The sequence below is a fragment of the Eurosta solidaginis genome, chromosome 3 (genome assembly GCF_040869045.1).
Source record: "Eurosta solidaginis isolate ZX-2024a chromosome 3, ASM4086904v1, whole genome shotgun sequence".
Taxonomy (NCBI): Eukaryota; Metazoa; Arthropoda; class Insecta; order Diptera; family Tephritidae; genus Eurosta; species Eurosta solidaginis.
In genome coordinates, this window is record NC_090321.1 from 220,012,792 (window position 1) to 220,039,212 (window position 26,421).

At 37.6% G+C, this 26,421-nt stretch overlaps 1 protein-coding gene across 1 annotated transcript in view; it reads right to left on the reverse strand.

The window, feature by feature from the left end:
- LOC137245096 (focadhesin) overlaps positions 1-26,421 on the reverse strand; it is a 50,411-nt gene that overhangs the window by 12,589 nt on the left and 11,401 nt on the right. Inside the window, exon 2 of the mRNA XM_067775214.1 lies at positions 1,276-1,494. Within this exon, the coding sequence (XP_067631315.1) occupies positions 1,276-1,494 (219 nt within the window). The remainder of the gene's footprint in view (positions 1-1,275; positions 1,495-26,421) is intronic.

A 26,421-nucleotide genomic window follows, 5' to 3' on the forward strand; every position in this document is an offset into this window, starting at 1 on the left:
CTTTTTTGTTCTTGAAAGACGAACGACCTGTTCTCACAACAACACCCTTGTTCTTGAACTGACAACCTATTTCTTGAAAAGAGAACGGTTGGTCTTAAAATATGAACAAATGTTCTATTAATGAGAACAATGTTCTTAAATTAAGCTCAAGAAAAAAGAAACGGTATAATTCGTATGCACTGCAATGTTTAATACATTTGGCACAAGCTATCAAGCAGTTGTAGTGGCCCAGCGGCTATGATGTTATGGTTGCGCTCGTGTGGCGCGAGTTCGATCGCCATCGAACTCTGAAGTTTTTTAAAACAATTTTTTTATATTCTATTTTTTTAACTCTTATTTTTCGCTCAGTTCCATTCACATATGCACAGGCAATTCTCAAAATAATATGCATTTTTTGGTTTTAATAATAGTTTTTTTTGTTATCAATATTTTTAATTATGACAAAAAATAATTTATTAAAAAAAAAAAAATAAATTGTACCTTCCCACTTCCACCAATGATCAAGCACAAACTGTTCTTGAATTGTCACCGAAAACTGTTTAATCGAGCACAAATCGTTCTCGCAGCGTGAGAACGAAAAATCTTAAATCAAGCCCAAATAGAGCTTGAAATAAGCACAGAAGGTTCACTATTGATGTGTGAATTGGTCATAAAATACGAACGGTGTGCTTGGAAAAACTGTTCTTAAAACAAGCCCATCGGTCACGAGTTAAGAAAAAACGTACTTAACTGACTTTTGTCACGAATGTTCTTAATTTTGAACTTTTTTCGTTCGTTTTAGAACGATTTTTTCTCTGAGAGTATTGACAACCATAATCATTACTATAGGGCTAATTAAACTTCCTTAACCCTAACGCCATAGTCGTACCCATACCCATATCCATAACCATCTCCAATGTGATCGATTAATGGTGCCTTAACCTAAAAATCGTGAAAATTTCATAAAAAATGAAGAAAACGCAAAAAATTACAAACATATTCCACAAAAAATAAGTCTCTTAGTCATAACGTATCCAAAACAATGAATAAAATCTACAAAAAGTTATTAAATTCACCAACTCAAATATTTTTAAGTTATGTATATGGCGAGAAACCAAAAACCAATTGGTTGGCTATGGTATGGTTATGGCGTTAGCGTTATGGTATGGCACCATTAATCGATTACATTGATTTCCATAAGGTAGGTTCGATCAGCTGTTTTATCTGGTTATGGTTATATGGTTATAAGTCACCATTAATTGGCCTTTATAACTTTAATTTTTAATCTGAACTTACTGCTGATCATGATGATTACAAATACCAACAATTTTGTTTGCCACATCGTTCATGTTGACGGCGGGATTTTGTAGTAACGTTATAATAGGATGTTGTTGCGTTTTTAAACCAAATGTGCTTTGAAAGGTTTCGTTGTTTTTTAAAAGCGCCAACTTTCGTTTCAAACCTAGCAGCAGCACACTGATGATTCCTTCAGTGATCGTTATATATTGTATGGAACTAAAAGTATGAAGAATTGATTAGTATACGAATCTTTCAAAAGTACGATTATTAACTAAATGTAATTTATTAAAGGGTAGAAAGGCGAATCGAAGTTGATATTGAGACTGCTGAAGAATGATCCAGGTAGCCACACGCCTTTATCAGACATGCTTTAATAATAGAGTATTTTATTTAGACGGGCGGCCGCCGTGGTGTGGTGGTAACGTGCTCCGACTCCCACATCGAAGGTCCTGGGTTCAACTCCCGGACAAAACAACATCGAAAAATTAGAAAATAGTTTTTTCAATTAAATTCAATCAGCGATGTCGCCCCTCGGAAGTGATTTGGTAAACAAAAAAAGCTTCTCAGTGAAAATCCATTTGCCTTGCAGATGCCATTCGGAGTCTGCATAAAACTTGTACGTGCCATCCCGACAATTTGTAGGGAAAATTGAAAGGAGCACGGCGCAAGGTATTGCTTAATTAAATGTTATTTAGATGAGGAAGTTTAGTTAGAAAACTGTCCGCAGTGTTTAGTGGAACTTTATCTGCATACGCCGCTTGCAGTGGAACCTCTTCAGCAGCTTGCTGATGACTACCACCCACAGGAGAGGAGATAAAACCTCGTCCTGCGGCGTGCCCCTGTTGACGGATCATGTGGCCGTAATCTTCCTGCAGCTTGGCATTCAGCCGATACAATTTCTTAAGCCTGAATGTATTTCAATGAAATTAAAAACCATGGATAGCAGTCCGGATCCAGGAAGATACCAAAGGCGTACTCGTTGTATTCCAAGGCTTTCTCTTTGTTCATTACCAAACTATGTAGGCCTTTGGTACAGGCCTTTTCTGTTGCAGAAAAGAGTATTTCATACATGTTCGACTTTATATACACATTTATAAGCCTCTCAAGTGTTTTGAAAAGAAAAGATGTTAAACTAGTTTTCCTGTATTGGTTTTCCTGTATTGGTTAGGACCTGCCGATATATACTTGCAGAATGGGCGGTAACATTCAATTTCGCTTTCGGTCATCATTCCTTGTATTTTACGCTACATGATCAAACCCCTTGAAAAGGTAGAACTACACAACTCCTTTAATGCCCAGAAGCGCTTCGCGTACTTTTCCTTATCGGTAATAGTAATATTTTACCCTTGACAGGACTTGTTTTTTTAAACCTAGCTCTTCCGCTGGTGCATTTGTTGTCTTCACAAGCATTTTTCCATGAGCCTCTTTTAGTAAACTTTGTTTCACGTTCAAATATCCTTAACAGATTCATATACTCCTCCCAGTATGCACCGCTTTACACAGCCTTTGTTAGCTCAAAGGTCTCTCTTAACTACCTGACTTATAAGTAATTTAGCTCTTTACACCACCATGTTGGAGATAGTTCTTACCCGAAAATGAGAGCCGTGGCTTCTGGATAGCGCCTCTCTTCAATATAGCTTGGATTTATTTCAGGTTAATATATCGATTATATATCGAAAAGTTATCGATATATTATTAAAAATTTATTGATTTATTATGAAAAAGTTATCGTTTTCTTATCGAAAAATTATCTATTTCTTATCGAACTTGATTAATTTGAGGTTATTCATTCGATTATTTATCGAAAATCATCGATATACGTATTACCAAAAATGGATTGATTCGTTATCGAAAGTTTATCTTTTTGCTATGGAATAGTTAACGATTTAGGGCGAAAAAGATATCGATTTGTTATCGAAAACTTATCTATTTATTATCGAAAAAATATTTATTTTTTATCGATCAAAAATTCTTCGATTTGCTATCGAAAAGCTATCAATTTTTATATAAAAGCTCTCGATTTGTTATTGAAGTTTCAGCAATTTGTTATCGGTATATTATCGAATAGTAATCGACTACTCATCTGCTTGTTATGAAACAGATACCGATAAAACTTCAACAAAAAATCGAGGACTAATACTTTCCCAAAAAGCCGGAAATGCCTTGTTTCTGGCAAAGTGGATTCTGTTGTGTTTTAACTTCAACCCCTAAGTGAGCTCTATGTAGACGCACAACTGCACATTTATAGATCAAACTTTACGAGTACCCCAGGCCTTTTTTCTTCTATGAGAATTACCGGCAGGGATGTACCGAGACTGGTGCAAGCGGTGCCGTGCACCAGGGCCCCCAGCTACGAGGGACCCCAAACTCCCGACTCGGAAAAGTTTCACCGAAAGATTTATAAACTAAATTATGGGAAAACTTTTATTTTTTATTTATTTTATTCAAATTCTAATCCAAAAGCAGATATCGGGATGGACGTCTAGGATAGAAATTGAGTAAAATCCCGTATTCTACACATACTAAACGTCGATTTAGACCATCCACTAAAAATTCTCGGCTTCGCCTTGGATTTTGAACTGTGGATGAACGTCGGATACCGAAAATCGACGTTTCGAATGTGCTGAATGAGCTACTATTAGTGTCTGAAAATTATCTAATTACACTGGATCACAAATTCCAATTTTTTTCTGCACCAGAGACGCCATTATGAAATACCTATGTAAAATCATCCCCTGATTTCGAAAATCAAGGTTATTTTTAATTCTATGGTAACGTTTTTGAGATATTTACTAATAAATGTTTTTTCCAAAAAAAAAAAAAAATAAAAATTGGGTCCACTTAATCTTATATATCTCAAGAACGAATTTAACAATTCCAAAACGGTTTGAAGCTAATAAAATTTGCTATAAACTGTGCATACAACACATTTTTGCTAGGCCCTGCAGATTCAAAGATAACGAACAATCATTACGGATTTTTTCCATTTTTTTTGTAAAAATATAAAAAAATTTGTACTTTGCGAGGAAGTATCGAAAACTTTTTATTTTTTTTGCAGATTTGTTTTTTTCTCTCTAAGCTCTGTTTTATTACCAAAAAAATAAGATTTTTGGAATTGCTCAATTCGTTATTGAGATATATATGATTAAGTGGACCCATTTTTTTTGTCTTTGAAAAAACCGTTATTCGTAAATATGTCAAAAACGTTACCATAGAATTAAAAATAACCTTGATTTTCGAAATCAGAGGGTGATTTTACATAGGAATTTCATAATGGCGTCTCTGGTACATTTTACCTGTAAACCAGTGTTGTTGAAAGATTTTAAGCCCTTTAATATATAGTTGTGTAAATGGACACAATTAAATTCCACTTATATACGAACGACTCGAGACTCGTGCGCGGAGTTTATATTAAACCCTAGTAGGAAGTAGAGGTACCCACAACTCGTAACACACGCACAATTTATGTGAGCGTACGGCAATTTGTAATAAACTTAATAGAACAAGAGCCCGTGACTACCAGACCTTCGTCATTTTATAAAAGTTAAAATTTCGTCCAACTGAAGCAGAAACGTTGGTCTATTATAAAACTTGAGTCATAGTGGTTTTAACAGATATCGTACAAAAATTTTGCAGAAAAATAGACCTTTCTTTCGTCATTTTATAAAGACTGATTTTCATATATGGTCTTCGTCACGATATAAGAAGCTACTAGCCTCATTGCCAGAGACTTTCCATATTGTCTTTAATTAGCCAGATTGAAAAACTATATTTAGGTAAGCATATTCGATTATTTCTTTCGTTGTTTTTTATGAAATATAAATATCTAATAATCACAGGACTTCAAAAAGTGATCGAAAAATGCTTTTCAGTTTTTGGTCATCAAAAGTATTCATATTTGATTATTTCTTTTGTTCAATTGTATGATAACTCATTATTTAGTCAGAAAGAGTAATGAAATTGTATTGATATGTAGGTAACTTCAAAATTTAATCATCTAAATGATGAGTGGGATAATATATCTGTGGTTCATAGGAAGAACAGCTTAAGTCCACTTTGCCGTAAGGTTCATTTTACATGATATTCGGATACGACACAAGTAGTACGACAATTTGGCTGTAAAAAATTATGTAAAGAAACTATGAATGCAGAATAATATAAAAATATCCTACAAGCAGGCCCGACGAGGGGGGGCGGGGGATTCCCCCGGGCCCGGAGTTTCAGAGGGGACCCGCGATTTAGATGTACTAAGATATTTTTTTAAATTCAGGAGTCTTTAGTTGTTCCATGTGCAATTTTTAAGCCGAATTTCGAAAGCAACGAAACGCATTTCGTTTTAATATTATAGTGAACTGTGAAAAATAATTAGAAAAGTCCTTTTCCTTAAAATTTAAGAATATATATTTCATTTGGCAGCTGGCTCAAAACCATTCAGGTTCCGCATCCGATTCGACTATTGATAATAATTTTATGCCTGGGCCTTCGAGCAGTGAGGAAACAATAAAAACATCAAACAAAAATGTATGTTTACATGAATCCGAAATCGTAAAGTTTCGTGGTGACACTGACGAAGGTTCATTTCAAAAAGGCTTCCAACAATACCACCAACTCTGTATCAAAGTCCAGATTATTTAAACGACTTCGAAATCGGTACCGTGAATAATGAGTTTTTGCGATCTGAAGAAGTCAACGAAATAATTCGTCGAGGTTATCAAAAGTGTCCTGTTATTTTTCCACGTGATTGTCATGACGAGGCATTTCCTACCTCGTGTTGAACACAATCTTGGCATGTGGAGAGAAAGTGGAGCGTGACTTGTTGGTGTGGAATGCCAATAGCAATGCTTTTTATTGCCTACCATGTCTACTGTTAAGCACCAATACTTTAATTCGACCTAAAATTTGTTGTCCTGGCCGATATTCCAAATTGCAGGTAGGAAGAAGCTATACGATAAACTGCCAGCACACGAAAATACTCAAGATCACATTAAATGTTATATTCATGGGCGATCTTTACAAAATCTAATTCAAAAGGAGGCTACAATTGATACACTTATCAATGAACAGCTAATCACTGAAATTCAGAAGTGGAAAGGAATTTTATATAACATTTTGGACACTATTTTATTTTTGGGTGAAAGATTCCTAGCTTTCAGAGGCGAAAGTAAATACATATCTTGGTGAACAAAGCAATGAAAATTTTTTGAGCATCTTAGAACTCATAAGCCATTATGACCCGATACTTAGAGATCATTTGGGGAAAGTTGGGATTTTACAACAGCAGCACAAACTTTTACAAGTTTACTATCTTTCCCCAGACATTCAGAATGAGTTTATAGAAATTTGTGCAAAGCACGCGAGAGAAACTATATTAGATCAACGCAAGAATGCCAAGTATTTTGCTATTATCTTTGATGCTACGCCTGATGCTAGTCACGTTGAACAGACTGTTCATTTTGCGCTACCTCCATTTCAATTCGAAAGCAAAAAAATTTACAATTCAAGAAGGGTTTTTGGCTTTCGTGAATTGTAAGCAAAAAACTGGTAAGGATATCGCTGATTTAATGTGCCATACTCATGAAATCCCATTAAAAGATTACTCGCCTTGTGCAACCCACAGCCTGAATTTATGTGGTGTTGATGCTGCAGAATGTTGCACGGCTGCAATTACTTTCTTCGGAGTTGTAGAAAAATGTTTTACTATTTTCAGCAGCAGTGCACAACAATGGGACATCCTTAAAAAAATGTACCGCGCTATCATCACAGTCTTTCAGACACTAGGTGGTCGGCTAGAATTAAGCCAATCAAACCATTCGCAAACCATGTTCCAGGATTAACACAAGCACTAAACGCATAACTTAAGCTAAATTTGACTGCACAAGCATAAGGAGATATTACCGGCATTCTCAAGTACATCAACAAGTTCGAATGTATCTTGCTGTCCTCAATTTGGTTCAAAATACTGACTACCATTAATGAAAGAAACGTGGTACTCCAAGCTAGAGACGCCACCATAGATGTTGAGGTCCGACATCTTGTTCAGAAAACAAAAATTTGGATATTTTTTCATAAAACTTTAGTCAGAACCCTTTTTCAGAAAGCTAAAATTCAGAAATCAATATTCAGAAATCAAATTTCAGAAGTTAGCATTCGAAATATTGATTACTTTCTGAATTTTGACTTCTGAAATTTTTTTCAGCCTAGAACACAGCAACGTCGAAAGAAGGCGTTATATCCAATCGAATTTGGGATATGTATAGTATCACCAAATTGGGGGAAGTCCGTACAAATAATTCTATCGAAAGGTGGCACAACGTCATTCGAAGTGCGTTTGGGGCACACGCTAATATATTTAATTTCATAAATAAAATAAAAAACGAACATGCAATAACAGAAACAAAACTGCGGCAATTTTCAGCTGGAGGCGAGCCATATCGGAAACGCAAGATAAAATATAAAGACTTTGTTTCTTTAATATTGTAAATTCATTTGAAAAAGATAAATGCGAAAAGATTTAATTAATTACACGCTTGCTGTTGCACACAATTTAAAATTTTAGATTTTACTACTTTTTCTTTATACATAATTCCTTCCAAATAAATGAACGTTTCTGAATTTTGAGAAAAATTTTATGTTTTTTCCGTCGTCTGATTACTTTCTGAATTTTACCTTCTGAGTTTTGACCTCTGAATTTTGTCTTTCTGAAAAAAGGGTTCTCTCTAATGTTTTCTGAAAAAATGTGTTTCTGAATTTTCGTTTTCTGAATTTATGAGGGACACCCCGACATCTAGATGCCTCAGGAACCAATGGGAAACAATTTTAAACGAATGCAAAACAGTTGCTATTCAATTGAACATCTCGCCAAAGTTTCCGGACATTCGAAAGAGAACACCCAAAAGACGTTTTGAAGATAATGGAAATGAGATGATTACGGATGATCCAGAGTCTGATTTTAAAAACAATACATTCTTGGTGATCGTCGATTCGGTAATCACTGGCATTACTGAACGATTTGCCGCTATGAGAAATTTGAACGGGACGTTTTCGTTTTTGTGGCAATTTCAAGACATGGATGAAACTACAGTTTGGGCGAGTGCAGCAAAATTTGTCGAACAATACAAGTCGGACCTTTCTCAAAGCTAGGAATGCGAAATAATTCATTTGAAACACATTTACGAAGCAAATTTTGATAAATGTATGTCACCATTGGAACTGCTAAATGCCATCTATGTTCAAATTTTTCAAATCTGTATACAATTTTCCCCAACATTTGTGTTGCTTTACGTATCTTTTGCACTATACATACCTGTCACTGTAGCTAGTGTAGAACGTTCTTTCAGCGTCCTTGCAAGAATCAAAAACTCTCATAGATCGTGTTCATCTCAAGAGCGAGTTTCAGGACTTGCCACGCTTTGTGTTGAATCCGTTTTGGCAAGACAGTTAAATTTTGATATTATTATCAGACCAATTCTAAATATTCTCGCGGAATTTTGTTCTCGCGGATTTTTTTATTCCTGCGGAAAAATTCCTCCAATTCTTTTCTCCTAGTGAGAAGAAAAATTGGGGAATAGAAATTTCGAATTTTCGAAGTCAGCTGTTTTGTCAATTGAAATTTCGTTGCGTATTTCTTATTTTGTTTAAAAAATTTAAAAGTTTATTGTTGCGAATTTGTTTGAAATTAAGAAATAAGGTATAAACAATGCACATTATTGCATTTTATGTGGTTTTCACTGAAATGAGTAATGAATTGGTGCCACAGCAACATCAACAGAGGAGCATAAGAAGAAGACGGCGGGATAACATAAATCCGCCGGAGTTGCCTGCTTTCATTCTGCAAAGCAATTTTCTGGCGGCCAAGTCGAGTTGAGTTCGCCTTTCGCCATATGCCAAAATCTAATTAAGCCTTCTTAAAAAATCCTTGCGCAATTTCTGGATGGCTGCATCAAATATACAAAGAGCTCTCCGTTGGTTATGATATACTTTTTGACTTAAAGTAAAGAATATTGCGATTGTGGTTGTTGTTGTATTAACAGTGAGAATATTGTGGTAGAATCTAAATACATATTTTAGCACAAATTTGTACAAATAAGTGTTCTTTCTTAAAAGAACCAATTTCCTTTAACTATTTAGATGCATTCCCTTTAATTTAACTAGGGAAAAAACTCCTATGAAATGGCAAAGAAATCTCCATTTCCCTCACACTCATAATACCTACTTTTCTCCCATAACCGGTTTCCTCTTTTTCGAACATTGTTCAGAGAAGGGGGAAAGGGAGAAGTGAAAAAACTCACAAGGAATTTTTATTTAGAATACGAGGAATGGGAGAAGGGAAAAAACTCGCACGGAATTTTCGTTTAGAATTGGGCTGTATAAAAAAATTTGCAGCGAAAAAAGCAAGAAAAGCCACTCTTTGATATCCGAACTTTCTATATTGAATAATTAAAATTTATAATCATCATTAAATTTATCAGAAATGTATTAAAATGTTACCGAATAACTAGAAAAGATTATTTGAAACAATCAGCCCAATTCTAAATGAAAATTCCGTGCGAGTTTTTTCCCTTCTCCCATTCCTCGTATTCTAAATAAAAATTCCTTGTGAGTTTTTCCACTTCTCCCTTTCCTCCTATTCTGAACAATGTTCGAAAAAGCGGAAACCGGTTATGGGAGAAAAGTAGGTATTATGAATGTGAGGGAGATTTCTCTGCCATTTCACAGGAGTTTTTTCACTTGTTAAATTAAAGGGAATGTATAAAAATAGTTAAAGGAAATTGGTTCTTTTAAGAAAGAATACTTATTTGTACAAATTTGTGCTAACATATGTATTTACATTCTACCAATATACTCTCACTGTTAATACAACAACAAAAACAACCGCAATATTCTTTATTTTAAGTCGAAAAGTATATCATAAGCAACGGAAGAGCTCTTCGTATATTTGATGCAGCCATCCAGAAATTGCGCAAGGATTTTTAAGAAGGCTTAAATAGATTTTGGTATATGATGAAAGACTAATTGAACCCGACTTGGCCGCCAGACAATAGTTTTACTGAATGAAAGCAGGCAACTCCGGCGGATTTGTGTTATCCCGCCGTCTTCTTCTTATGCTCCTCTGTTGATGTTGCTGTGGCACCAATTCATTACTCATTTCAATGAATACCACATGAAATGCAATACTATGCATTGTTTATATTTTATTTCTTAATTTCAAACAAATTCGCAACAATAATTAACTTTTCTATTTTTTAAACAAAATAAGAAATGCGCAACGAAATTTCAATTGACAAAACAGCTGACTTCGAAAATTCGAAATTCCTATTCCCCAATTATTCTTCTCCCTAGGAGAAAAGAATTGGAGGCATTTTTCCGCGGGAAAAATCCGCGAGAACAAAATTCCCCGAGAATATTTAGAATTGGTGTGAATATGTAGCTGTTAAAAGGGAATTTTATTTCTACGTTACAATAAAACAGTATAAATGGTAAATATTCTGTGTTAATTTTATTTTTAGCTCTTAGTCCAAAAGTCATTTAGTTGATGTGGTAAACATTTTTCCTGATGTAATCCATCATAGTCATTCATGAATGAGACGTCATTAATTCAAATTAATCAAATGTATTAGTGCATTTTTTATAGGGGCCCGTAAATTGGTTAGTGCCGGGCCCGGATTTTCTCTCTATGGCCCCGCCTACAAGAAAAACCTTGTGTCGTATAACCATTTTTTTAGAAAAAGGGCCTCCTGTGAATTTTGCACAAGGGCCCCCACGACCTCCGGTACGGCCCTGATTACCGGTTCAGCTGTTAGATGTAAACACCTGCTATGAGCCAGGTTAATATTTTGTTCAGATTATGTGCTTTGTTAGTAGCGATTAGGTGGTGCCGTCTGTCAACGCTTTAACGGATATAGGTGGTGCAGTTAACGTTGAATAAATATATCATTTATGCTCATTCCGGTTTTGTATTACCCTTATTACTATGCAATTATTATTTGAGCGTAAGTAACTTTTTTGTAACATTACAGGAAGTTGTCAAGGCTTTTACGTTGAACCTTTGCATTTTGTTTTACTTTCTTACATATGTACTTCTTGTTGTAAATGAAGAGGAATATGAAGTTCAATGTCGCTTTGTATACGCGGAAGCTTGTTAGAGCCACAATAAATAACTGAATATTGATTGTGCTTTCTTCATATTTAACTACATGAGAGCTACTGGGAACGTTGCGGACTTTCGGCTTCAACTCCTTAAGGGTTGTTCTTTCGATTCACTTAGACCTCGATACCGTTTGCTTTAAATCGGATTCATTACGAAGATTAGACTGCAATAAATTTAGTCCAACAAACGAGTCATATAAGCTTACTCAAGTTTGTGTTGTTGTTTAACAATAGTTTTATTTAATATATACCTTATTTTTTATGCGGCGTAGCCCCAATATTTATCTCTTTTGTCTTTCATTTCCGATTCTGATTGCTTTAAGCGAAAATTTGCAATTGCAAATTTGTAAAGTGCAATTCCGGTTCTGCTTATGGGTCCGATAAACTCAGTTTTGTAACATTACTGAAAAGATTTGCTGCGCCACACACTGATTCGTGTGAGCAACGTATAAATTTGCATATCAAGTCGTTAAATCATTGGAAATTCTATATTTCAAATTATGATTGGACGGTGCGACAAACGAGATTTGATTAAGACCTTTATAAAATGAAGTGAAATTATAGTATCGAGTTTACAATAATGGTAGGACGCTGAACGGGACTTTCTCAGGACTACTAACGGATCATTTCAGGACCATTTGTTTTCGGCATCATTTCTGGGCTATTTCGGAATTGATTATAGACTATATTCGGATAACTTCGTCATTTATTTTGGACATACTTTCGGGACTATTTCAAGATAATTTCCGCACTATTTCGGAATTTTTACCACCTTTTTTGTGACCATTTCTAGATAATTTTAAGACTATTTCGTAATCAATCCACTACCTCCCGATCATTTCCGAAGCAATTTGGGACAGTTTCAGTCTTTGTTCGTTATCGTGTCGAATCTTTTGTGGAATTGTTTTGAGACAGTGCTCGGGATAACTAGGAACTACTTCAGCACTACTTCGATCTTGCGTTCAATTCGGAATTAATTACAGACCATACTCGGACAACTTCGTCAATTGTTTTCCAGATATTTGCAGGACTATTTCAAGATAATTTCCGTACTATTTCGGAATCGATTTCGGACTATTCCCGATAATTTCGGACCAATTTGGTGCATTGTTTTTGCGACTTTTTTGGATAAGTTTTGGGATTGTTTTTTGAGACTATATCGTATCGGGATAATTAAGAATGATTCTCGGTATTGTTTTAAACATTATTTTGGAACTACATCAATCTTGGGAGTATTTTGGATTAAATTCGGGACTATTTTTGGAATCATCTTGAAACTATTTCCAGACGAATTCGGGATAGTTTCGGAGTAGTTCTGAATTATTTTTGTTATCTATTTGATGTCTTTTCAGAATTGTGTTAAGGATCTTTTCGGGCCTCTTTCGAATAACTATCGGAATAATAAAAGCAGCATTTCGGAATCGTTGCAAGGTTTATAGCAAACTCAGAATCATTTGGGACTGCTTTCACGTTTATTTCGGGAGTACCTTAGAGATGTTTTTGGAACATTTCGGGATAATTTTCTCGACTATACGGATAGTTGCGGGATTATTTTGGAACTGAATTATATCGACAATATATCGGATTTGGTTTAGGGTCAAGCTTATTTGACTTATACTGTTTTCACACAGACGGCTTATTGAATAATAAAGGCAGTTTTCTACATTAAGACGCTTATTGAGCTCAATCTTCCCTACAAAATTCGAATCTATTATTATTTCATTAGTAGCTAATCGAATGCCTAATGAAGTCAAAAGCACAATGCAACTCTGTTGGTAGCGTTCCGCTTCCGTTTCCGCTTCTTAGTTTTCAAAGCAAATGTCATTGTCTGCATGGCGGAACGATACAAGGTGGCCGCATCGAACAGCTGATTATAACCTTTTTTATTTGATTTGATACATCAACTACCGGCGCAGTACGATTTTGACATTTGTCCATCGAATTTACAAGTACATGGAATTTTTTTTGTTTGTAGGTATGTCACCATGCTCCCACCTTGTATCGTTCCGCCATGATTGTCTGTCTCATCCTTCATACTAATCGAGCAGTTACTTCTGTGTGAAAACAAACAATTTACGATTTCATTAGCAGGTGAAATGAGATCATTAAGTTTCTGTGTGAAAACAGTATTAAACTAATGTATATAACTCCGTTATGTATATAAATTAGGGTGGTCCTTATAAGTCAAGCAAACCATTTTGGAAGTAAAAAAAATAAATAAATGTAAGGCGCGATAACCTCCGAAGAGATCTAAGGCCGAGCTTCTCTTCCAATTTGCGTCGTGCTCCTCTTGATTTTCCCTACATACTGGCCGGACGGGACCTACATGTTTTATGCCGACTCCGAACGGCAAGGCAGATGAGTTTTCACTGAGAGCTTTTCATGGCAGAAATACACCCGGAGCGCTTGCCAAACACTGCCGAGGGGCGACCCTAGACAAATTTTTTTCTAATTGAAAAACCTTATTTCTAAAATTTTGATGTTGCGTGTGGGTGTGAACCCAGGGCATACGGTGTGGTAGGCGGAGCACACTACCATAACACCACGGTGGCCGCATTTTGGAAGTATTTCCTGATAATTTGGGACTGTTTCGCATTTTTAAGGAACTACAGCCTATTTGACCTACACTAATATATTTGGCAAGTGCGTCATATACGTATGTACATTAGGGTTGCTTTATAAAGCAAATAAAGTTTTTTTCCTGCCTCACTCTTTGCGATAGAAGTATCAAGGTCAAAAATATCACATATACATTTTGGTCGCTTTTTAGGGCGGTTTAGAAGTGCGGCGCAGGGCTAAAAGCTAAAGCTTTCCACGAAGACTGAAGAAATTAAAGTTATTATTTTTTTCACAGAGCTTAAAGTTGAGATTTTAATATATTTCGTCTTCATAGAGTAATATGTATATTGCGTCTTCATGTTACAACATAAACATACACAGCCCACGACGGTCAGATGAGGGAACAACTCCCTCTAGCCACCTTATGGTCACGCTAATATTGCACGCCATTAATTTAACCCCAATGTACTACCCGGTCGAATAGAAAAATGGAGACAATTCTTCTTTACAGATCCCCAGCTTTCGGCAGACATTCGTCCGAAGGGATTGCTATAAGCAATCAGCACCACAGTTAGGATCCCTGAGTCTTGATGTTACCTCTATTTCGCAAATCGCCACCATTTCCCTCTGATTTGCAGCTTTCGAAGTAGTTGCTTACTCGGACCTATGGTTTTGACTATCTTCTCCTTCTCTATTGTTGTTGTTGTTGTAGCAATGCTTCGCCCCACCTAATAGCTGCGACCCATAACAAATTGTCATCAATATCCTCTAACGGGAGTCCAAGGAAACTTGCTGTTTCAACAGGGGTGGACTATAATGAAAGGGGTGTTAGAGGCGTTGGTTCCACATTACAATTAAAGAAATGGTTGGTGTCATGTGGAGACACATTGCAAGCGGGGCATACATTTTGTATGTCGGGGTTGATTCTGGATATGTAAGAGTTTAACCTGTTACAATATCCAGAACGAAGTTGAGCCAGAGTGACTCGCGTTTCTCTGGGGAGTGGGCGTTTCTCTTCCGCAAGTTTTGGGTACTGTTTTTTGAGTACTGGATTCACCGGGCAATTCCTGGCATAAAGATCCAACGCCTGTGTATGGAGTTCACCAAGGAACTGCTTGTGTTTTTTTGCTTCATACGGCTGAGTTCTCAGGTGCCGTATTTCCTCAAAATGCTTACGGAGATGTCTGTTGGGATGCCCAGGTTTCTGGGTATTCAACAGGAACTGTTTCGTTAGCATCTAATTTCTCTTCCTGATGGGGAGTATTCTCGCCTTATTATGTATATGGTGTTCTGGGGACATAAGAAGACAGCCCTTGGCGGTTCTGAGAGCAGTATTTTGGCAGGCCTGTAGCTTATTCCAGTGAGTAATTTTTAGGCTTGGCGACCATATAGGGGACGCGTAGCACGCAATCGGCTGGCCAATTGCTTTGTATGTGGTAATGAGCGTTTCTTTGTCTTTTTCCCAAGTACTGCCAGAAACGGATTTGAGGATTTTATTACGGCTCTGGATTTTCGGTACAATTGCGGCTGCGTGCTCACCAAAATGTAGATCCTGATCAAACGTCACACCCAAGATGTTGGGGTGTAGGACAGTCGGTAGCGTAGTGCCATCGACGTGGATGTTGAAAATGGTCGACATTTGGAACGTCCATGTTGTAAATAAGGTCGCGGAGGATTTAGTCGGTGATGCCAGGTTTCGCGAGGCGAAAAAACTGGAGATATCAGGGAGGTAGCCGTTTATTCTGTTGCAAAGCTCATCGATCTTTGGGCCTGGGCCTGTGGCCATTATTGTGCAGTCATCGGCGTAGGAGGAAGGTGGCGAAGGTAGCTTAGATATGTAGAAATTAAACAAAAGTGGGGATAGGACACCACCCTGTGGCACCCCCTGTTTAATTCTTCTTGGTTTTGATGTTTCATTTCTAAATTGCACCGATGCCTGCCGACCACCCAAATAATTTGCGATCCACCTTTTAAGACATGGGGGAAGGGTAGACCCTTCCAAGTCTTGCAGTAACGTGCCATGGTTGACCGTATCAAAAGCTTTTGATAGGTCTAGCGCAACGAGTACCGTTCTATGGTGGGGGTTTTGATTTAAACCGCAATTTATCTGGGTGCTGATGGCATTTTGCGCGGTGGTGGTGCTATGGAGTTTTCTGAAGCCATGCTGATGGCAGGCTAGCTGCAAATTTGCTTTGAACTAGGGGAGCAAAATGGCTTCAACCGTCTTGGCTACTGGCGATAGGAGAAATATCGGGCGATATGACTCTCCTATGTTAGCTGGTTTCCCAGGCTTTAGTAGCGGGACCACCTTGGCCATTTTCCATTTTTCGGGTATGACAAAGGTGGAAAGAGACAGGTTGAAGACATGTGCTAAATATATGAAACCCTCTTTCCCTAGGCTTTTAAGCATCGGCATGACTATGCCGTCTGGGCCCACTGCTTTGGATGGTTTAGCATGACCGACGGCATCCTCAACCTCTTGTTGTTGTTGTAGCGATAAGGTTGCTCCCCAAAGGCTTTGGGGAGTGTTATTGATGTAATGGTCCTTTGCCGGATACAGATCCGGTACGCTCCGGTACCTCAGCACCATAAAGGTGCTAGCCCGACCATTTCCGGAACGATTTATGTGGCCGCATTAAACCTTCAGGCCATTCCCTCCCTCCCCACCCCAAAGTTCCATGAGGAGCTTGGGGACGCCAGAGCCTCGTCTGTTAGTGAAACAGGATTCGCCACGGATAGGTGAGGTTGACAATTGGGTTTGGAGAAGCTATATATTGCGCTGGCAACCTGAACGGTTGTGCTACACAGGCCCTTGAATCTGGTATTTTAGTCGCCTCTTACGACAGGCATACCTACTAGATATACGCCGCCGATAAACGCCGCCGCCACCGCCGATTTTGGTCGTTTTTCTCACGCCGCCGCCGAATGTCAAAAATATCGGCGCGGCGGCGGCGGCGTCCGGCGCGCTACTATATTTTCTACTCATTTAAGACTGTCTAGGCCACTTATTGTTCATCTCGAAAATTGGTCCGATATGGTCGAAAGGGGTATCAAAGGATGCGCATCACTGCCAGTTATAAAAATCCAATTGCGAAATTTAACACTTTCTAACCGTTCAAAAGTTATTTGAGAAAACAGGCGCTTTCAATGCCAGCTTAATACAGGTTTCGCATCACCGAATTCATCAAGTTATTAAAACAAAACACTAAAAGAAAAGTTATATAATAAATTTATATGTTCACTTTGCATATTTTTTTTCAAAAAATTAATAATGAACAATGAATTCAAATAAAATGACCCCAGAATAAGAGAAATCAGTGATGCAAAATCGTTTAGTAGGTTCTAGGGGCATATACACTCCTTTGAAATGATTCTCACATTATACTTAAGTTGAAGATATATGTACGTATGAGAAGGGTTTGAAAAATCACTTGGGCTTACATTCAAACATCTTAAGTCTATTTGCGAAACTATACAATAGCGTCTCAAATGTTAATTTTGATTTTCACATTTAATCCTTCAACACCCAAGTTTCACGGTTTGAGATTTCCTAAAGTTGGCGGCCCTATCCAAAACTAGTCCCTTGGAGTGAATCACATTGATTATAGCCTATCAATCAAGTTTAGATATCACCTGCACACCCACACACACCAAGTTAAATATCACCACCACTCCTCAAAGTGGTGAAGCAAAAGCTTTCCCAAGACGTAGTCGACAGTCGAACTAGTCTGAAAACTCAAGCTACGCGGTCATTTATAATAATATCTTATATCATAAGGCCGGAAAACAGCAGTTAACATCTTTCAACTTAAAATCGGTGGACTTTTATTCTAAAATATCGTTTTGAATTAACAAAGAGTATTGAAATCAATGTTGTGAACACAAACGTCTGCAAACTTTGGTCTACATTTGAAAAATTTAATTATGTAGATGCGCTGAGGATTATACGATTTTCACCCATTACGCAATGACGACATCCACTTAGACTGCTTATGATTTCGAGGGCGACATCTTTGGCCGAATAGTCACTCCCTAAAGTTTCAAGGTGTTTCTCTGGTGTAGCTCGGCAGCATAGCGCGACAAAAGCATCCGTTGGAAAGTCTTCGGTGCTACACCTAGAGCTTCTAGGAAAGTGACGCCGACGAAGGTATGAGTTCGAAGTCACAGTCCTATAGCTTCTGTGCTGGCATTTGGTGTGAGGATCAAGAGGAGTGGTAGCGACTGGTGGTCGGGATTGCTACTGTTCGCAGATCGGGAATTGTAGGTCTTAAAAACAGCCGAAACAACTAGAGGCGCCCTGTACCACGAGAGTCATGAGTATTAATAGACTATTAATAGCAACCGCAAGTCGCCTTTGTGCGTGACCGCCAAGGAGCCACAAATGATGTAGAGAAATTATTTTCGCGACCATTATTAGGAGTTAACCCTTTTCATGAGATATACTGACAAAAGTGCGACTATTGTATGTATCTCTATCGGGAATATTCTGACCCCCTAACCCGCATCCTCAACCTCTTTGGCGGTGATGGTAATTGGTGACGCCTGAATTTATGTTTATGTGCGTGTCTGTTGGCCCTCCGTCTATCTTTGTCGACCGTAGAATGCATTATATATTGTCGACAGAAAGCGCTTGCGCATTTTTTCACACCCGACAGCACTTTATCGCTTAAAGGCGATGGAAACTTTGTCATTGTGCCTAGACGGATTCGATAGGGACTTTACGGTGGACCAAAGATTACCTACACCGGCAGAGAGATTACAACCGTTTAGGTGCACCTCCCATTTCGCCCGCTTGTGTTCATCCACAAGCAATCTGATGCGTTGGTTTATATCTTTTGTTTGGGCGTCGCCGGGATCGAGCTGTCTTATAAGGTCACGTTCTCTCGCTAAACTTGCGGCCTCCGCCGGGAAGTGGGGCCGAATTTCGGGAATTCTACCGGCGGGAATGAAACGAGCCGAGGCGGATTCAATGACCTTGCGGAAAGCACGCTCTCCTTGGCGGACATCAGTCGGGATAGGGAGGGCAGCAAAGCGGTTGTCTGTAAAGGATTTGTATTCGTCCCACTTTCCTTTTTTAAAGTTAATGAAATTGCGTTTTTCTGCGGAACGCTCGAGCGAAATAAGTATAGGCAGGTGGTCGGATGCCAATGTTACCATCGGCTGCCAGTTGACGCAGTTTACGAGTTCTGCGCTCACGATTGAAATATTCGGCGAACTGTGACAGCTTCCTACCATACGTGTGGGGACGTCCTTGGCAGGAGCTGCATTGGGCGGATGTCGCAAACATATATATTCTCCTTCTCTCCTCCTCCTTGTCTCTAATTTTTGAATCTGAGTAGTTTCGCTTAATCGTTCGACCTTCTTTCTTACAATAAATATGGAGAAGAATAACTATAATAGCAGCGCTCTTACTGTGGTAAGGCCACAGTTTCTTCCCGAGATGTAGTGCCTAAAGTAGGGCGCTATTAAGATCGGCTAAGCACTCACACGATCGACCAAATGCCTACTTTAGTGTGTGGGTTCATCTGCTTCAACGTGTTCAATGCCAGTAACAAAAAGATAAGGCAGAACCACTGCAGTTTGATGGAAATCGAAAATAACCAGTCATTTCGTAGTAAGTGGGTTTTCCTTAAAACCTTGTTCCACCTCCACAGAGCAATGAAAAAAGTACATCTATCATAATCTTACTCTATGTACGTATGAAGCTTATTATATTTGTATTCCCAAATTGAGTTTACTTTTTTTCCATGTCACACAAAATTAAGGTGCGTGCGGAAATCTGATTACCCGAAGCCGGAAGACCAGTGTTTAAGTGACTTTTTATATCCTCACATAAATTAACTATCCTTAAAGCAGAGCATAAAACATTTATCAGATGTTTTGATTTTTATGCAATCTCATTCCACGCAAATAAATTTCAATTTAGCACCTTAACACCACATTTTACGAAGTCATTGACCACGCCACTGTTGGCCAGTTATTACCAAATATTGAGGTCACCATGTCAGCGTTTGCAAGTCAGGGCTATGTGTCAAAACACTTGAAAAACGCCTTTAAGAGTACAGAAGTTAGCTTTTGGAAAGGTTATAAAGGAGTGCAATGAATATTACAATTTTCACAACGGACGAAAACAATAAATAGAAAGTAACCAAAATGTTGTGCCCTGACTTCAGAGCGAATGTGAGTTTCGTTTAAGAATAAGAAATAGGAGTCACAGTCATGCAATGAGTTAATTGTTTACATATGTACATAAATAAATAAATAAATGTAAGGCGCGATAACCTCCGAAGAGATCTAAGGCCGAGCTTCTCTTCCAATTTGCGTCGTGCTCCTCTTGATTTTTCCCTACAAATTGGCCGGACGGGACCTACATGTTTTATGCCGACTCCGAACGGCATCTGCAAGGCAGATGAGTTTTCACTGAGAGCTTTTCATGGCAGAAATACAATCGGAGCGCTTGCCAGACACTGCCGAGGGGCGACCCCGCTTAGAAAAATTTTCTTCTAATTGAAAAATCTTATTTCTAAAATTTTGATGTTGCTTTGCCCGGGAGTTGAACCCAGGACATACGGTGTGATAGGCGGAGCACGCTACCATCACACCACGGTGGCCGCCATATGTACATATATGGTTATTAAAAAACTGTATGTTATCCGTTTGTAGGTTTTTACAGGTCCCAGAGTTTGCAAATTACAGAATGACTGATGGAACTACATATATATTGTAACGAATTTAGGGAAATTCCGCTTATTTGAAACCTTCTGATAACGTTCTAATCGCTATACCAATCACTCCAATATTCTGTATTGCAAAATGGTCTTTATTTGACTACTTAGGTACTAGTAAAATTATACTACACAATCTGGGGGTTGTTATTAACTCTAGTCTCTCTTGTGATGATCATATTAACGCTGTTATAAGTAAAGTTTACTACACTCTACGTAATCTACGAATGTCTGTCCTCTTCACCCCACTTGGAATTAGGAAGCGGCTTGCCATACAACTAATGCTACAAATTATCTGCTATTCGGATTGTATATACAGCAAATTAGATTTAAAATAGACACATAAGATTGATGTCGCCTTTAATCATATCACGCGGTAAGTCTTCGGGTTGGCTAGGTATGATCATATATCAGCGTGGCGAACGAGTCTCTTGGGTTGTGAAATATCTGAGTATCTTAAGGCAAGGAACTGTATATTTTTGTGTCGTGTGATTGCTGATAAAATGCCTACTTATTTATACAACAAGCTAACATTCTCTAGATCTGCTCGCATAAATGACTTGATCGTGCCCAGCTACAATTATCTAAACTCTGCAAGACTTTTCTTTGTCAATGCTATCCGCATTTGGAACTCTATCCCCAACTCGGTGCGCAACAGCTTAAGTAGAAGCAACCTTAAGAATGTTATATTTTCGTTCTTTGGTAAAGTTTATACAAATTAGAATCTGAGTTTAGCTACTTATTAATCTAGTCAATCATTGTTGCTAAATGTCCTTGTCACAATTCTTGAGAAACTTATATATTATCACTTTTATTACTTTATGGAATAATATATACATTTTTAAGTTTTAAGTTTTAAAAAATTATACTCATTATTATGTAACCATTGTTGCACTATAAATGTCATACAAGATCTTATTGTGCTAATACTGTCAATAAATAAATGAAATGAAAAAATTATACTTCACTTCGCAACTGATACCGTGTTTAAATCAAACTGATTACTGACTACTAAGCTTTCGCTGCTTTTATACTCTCTGTTGCCTTGTCCCCCATTTCTCCGAAACTTCGCCAATTTCATGCTTGGTTACCAACCATATATGTGCATGTATATTTGTAGTTTGTAGTCTCTCGCATAGCCATATGCGTGGATATATGTCAGTACTAAATCAGCTGATGGTATCTCTCTGCTGCATTGTGTATACATGTGTAAATGATGATTGATTTGTTTAAGTACATACAAGTGGCTGCTTAGTATCGGATTAGGGATGCTAGTATCACTTAGTGATGTGAATATTCGTCACAATAAGTACATATGACGTTGTTGTTGTAGCGATAAAGACACACATTACATATAACGTGATGATATTGATATTAGCCGTGTTTTTTTACATCTATAGACGTTTACGGTTAAACTTTATACGGACTGATATGCGTCAAACTTTAAATACACCTCTGAAATTGCTGCGCATACAATTTGTACTGCTAAATTTCAATACGCATTATACTCAGATGTAATTGAAATATGTGCCTATGTTTCACCCTCTACACTAATTCTATGTATTCTATGCGTGTCCACTATTCATCGCAACTGATTCAGCTATATGTTATACATTATGGCCACCAAAGGTTTGTGTTTCCGATTTTAGGTACACCCTGTTCTGTAGCTAGTTATTTAACCACTGCCGCTAGATGGGTCTCCTAAGCATTATCTAAGCGAGGATAGGCGTTTTTTTTAAGCGCAAACGTAAACTTATACGCGTGTAAAAAAAAAACACGGCTATTGATGAAGTCAATAATTCGTAAATTTACCATAATGAAATTGTTCCTAGGGAAGATTCGATATTGCGATTTCGATAAAGTAATCATCCATAATAAATTGCCTATCAACCGCTTAAAGATTATGGGTGTTGCTCGCGACAGCTGGCACCAATTTGGACCAGTAGGGGAGATTAATATGGGTGGGGATTCTGTAACTACAATTTTCGTGTCAGAATCGTATTGTTTGACTTTTGTTGTAATACAAAATCTGTCATATTCGCTAAGTGGTTAAAAAATTCCAATACAGGCCTTCCTCCAAGTGTTTTTCAAAACTCAGGCTCCCCATTCGCGAGGAAGACTTTGAGGATTGTTTTAAGAAAAAATGTTCAATTAGAAACAAGTAAAGACGGCATAGCCGAAGACTTCATATCTTTCATGAATGGAGCTGAGCATTTTTTGAAATTTGAAGGTTCTAGCTGTTAAAATGGTGTACAAATTGCGAAAAATCCTCCGCAAAACCTCCGAAGAGATCCTAAGCCGAGCTTCTCTTCCAATTTGCGTCGTGCTGCTCTTGATTTTTTCTACAAATTGGCGGGTCGGGACCTATTTGTTTTATGCCGACTCCGAACGGCATCTGCCAAGCAGATAATTTTTCACTGAGAGCTTTTCGTGGCAGAAATATGCTCGGAGTGCTTGCCAAACACTGCCGAGGGGCGACCCCTCTTTCTCTGTTCTAATTGAAAAAACTTGTTTCGAAAATTCTCATGTTGCTTTTCAATAGTTCTGGAGTTCCTGCAAAGAAGACAAAAAGTTCTGAAAAATTACGCTCCATATTAACATTTTTCCAAAAGTCGAAAATTTCAAAAAAAAAAAAAAAAATGCTACTGCATAAAAAAACTGTTCTGAGTAGCTTTTCAATATTTCTGGAGTTCCCACAAAGGAGACAAAAAGTTCTGTAAAATTACGCTCCATATTAACATTTTTACAGAAGAGGAAAATTTGCAAAAATTAAAAAAAAAAACAAGTAAGGAAGGTTAAGTTCGGGTGTAACCGAACATTACATACTCAGTTGAGAGCTATGGTGACAACATAAGGGAAAATACCCATGTAGGAAAATGAACCTAGGGTAACCCTGGAATGTGTTTGTATGACATGTGTATCAAATTAAAGGCATTAAAGAGTATTTTATGAGGGAGTGGGCCATAGTTCTATAGGTGGACGCCATTTAGGGATATCGCCATAAAGGTGGATCAGGGTTGACTCTAGAATTTGTTTGTACGATATGGGTATCAAATGAAAGGTGTTAATGAGTATTTTATAAGGGAGTGATCCTTAGTTCCATAGGTGGACGCCGTTTCGAGATATCGCCATAAAGGTGGACCAGGGCTGACTCTAGAATTTGTTTGTACGATATAGGTATCAAATTAAAGGTATTAATGGGGGTTTTAAAAGGGAGTGATGGTAGTTGTATAGGTGGTCGCCTTTTCGAGATATCGCCATAAAGGTGGACCAGGGGTGACTCTAGAATGCGTTTGTACAATATGGGTATCAAACGAAAGGTGTTAATGAGTATTTTAAAAGGGAGTGGGCTTTAGTTCTATAGGTGGACGCCGTTTCGAAATATCGCCATAAAGGTGGACCAGGGGTGACTCTAGAATGTGTTTGTAGGATATGGGTATCAAATTAAAGGTATTAATGAGGGTTTTAAAAGGGAGTGGTGGTAGTTGTATAGGTGATCGCCTTTTCGAGATATCGCCATAAAGGTGGACCAGGGGTGACTCTAGAATGCGTTTGTACAATATGGGTATCAAACGAAAGGTGTTAATGAGTATTTTAAAAGGGAGTGGGCTTTAGTTCTATAGGTGGACGTCGTTTCGAGATATCGCCATAAAGGTGGACCAGGGGTGACTCTAGAATGTGTTTGTACGATATGGGTATCAAATTAAAGGTATTAATGAGGGTTTTAAAAGGGAGTGGTGGTAGTTGTATATATGAAGGCGTTTTCCAGATATTGACCAAAATGTGGACCAGGGTGACCCAGAACATCATCTGTTGGATACCGCTAATTTATTTATATATGTAATACCTGCCAAGATTTCAAGAGTTTTTTATTTCGCCCTGCAGAACTTTTTCATTTTCTTCTACTTAATATGGTAGGTGTCACACGCATTTTACAAAGTTATATTTCGCGTCAATAAACCAATCCAATTACCTTACCATGTTTCAACCCTTTTTTCGTATTTGGTATAGAATTATGGCACAGGGCGTGGTCATAGTCGGATTTCGTTCATTTTTTATACCAAGATAAAGTGAGTTTATATAAGTACGTGAACTAAGTTCAGTAAAGATATGTCGATTTTTGCTCAAGTTATCGTGTTAACGGCCATGCGGAAGGACAGACGGACGACTGTGTATAAAAACTGGGCGTGGCTTCAACCGATTTCGCCCATTTTCACAGAAAACAGTTAACGTTATAAAATATATGCCCCTACCAAATTTCAAAAGGATTGGTAAATTTTTGTTCGACTTATGGCATTAAAAGTATCCTAGACAAATTAAATGAAAAAGGGCGGAGCCACGCCCATTTTGAAATTTTATTTTATTTTCGTATTTTGTTGCACCATATCATTACTGGAGTTGAATGTTGACATAATTTACTTATATACTGTAAAGATATTAAATTTTTTGTTAAAATTTTACTTAAAAAAAATTTTTTTTTAAAGTGGGCGTGGTCCTTCTCCGATTTTGCTAATTTTTATTAAGCGTACATATAGTAATAGGAGTATCGTTCCTGCCAAATTTCGTCATGATATCTTCAACGACTGCCAAATTACAGCTTGCAAAAGTTTTAAATTACCTTCTTTTAAAAGTGGGCGGTGCCACGCCCATTGTCCAAAATTTTACTAATTTTCTATTCTGCGTCATATGTTCAACTCACCTACCAAGTTTCATCGCTTTATCTGTCTTTGGTAATGAATTATCGCAGTTTTTCGGTTTTTCGATATCGAAAAAGTGGGCGTGGTTATAGTCCGATATCGTTCATTTTAAATAGCGATCTGAGATGAGTGCTCAGGAATCTACATACCAAATATCATCAAGATACCTCAAAATTTACTCAAGTTATCGTGTTAACGGACGGACGGACATGGCTCAATCAAATTTTTTTTCGATCCTGATGATGTTGATATATGGAAGTCTATATCTATCTCGATTCCTTTATACCTGTACAACCAACCGTTATCCAATCAAACTTAATATACTCTGTGAGCTCTGCTCAACTGAGTATAAAAACGCGACTGCATAAATGGCCTTACATCACCAACTGCAATGGTCATACACTCCAAAACCAATGTTTTAAGTTTTCTACTTTTGGAAAAATGTTAATATTGGGCGCAATTTTGCAGAACTTTTTTTCTCTTATCAGGAACTCTAGAACTTTTCAAAAGCTACACAGACACCAATTATAATTTTTTTTTTAATTTTCCACTTTTGGAAAAATGTGAATTGGGGGCGTAATTTTGCAGAACCTTTTTCTCCTTTTCAGGAACTCCAGACCTTTTTAAAAGCTACTCAGACACCAATTTTTATTTTTTTTTTAATTTTCCACTTTTGGAAAAAAGTGAATTGGGGGCGTAATTTTGCAGAACTTTTTTCTCCTTTTCAGGAACTCCAGACCTTTTAAAACCCTACTCAGAACACCAATTTTTTTATTTATTTTGAAAATGTTTTTAAAAATTCGACTTTTGGAAAAATGTAAATATTAAGCGTAAATTTTCTCGTTATCAGGAACTCCAGAACTTTTCAAAGGCTACTCCCCACATAGCATATGGAAGATTGATTTAAGTATAAATCACCACAATGAGACATTTTCGACTCCTTTTGACGACTAAAAACTGTTTAATCAATTTTGCGATCAAAAGAAGACTTGAAATCGACTCCCTCTTATGAGTGA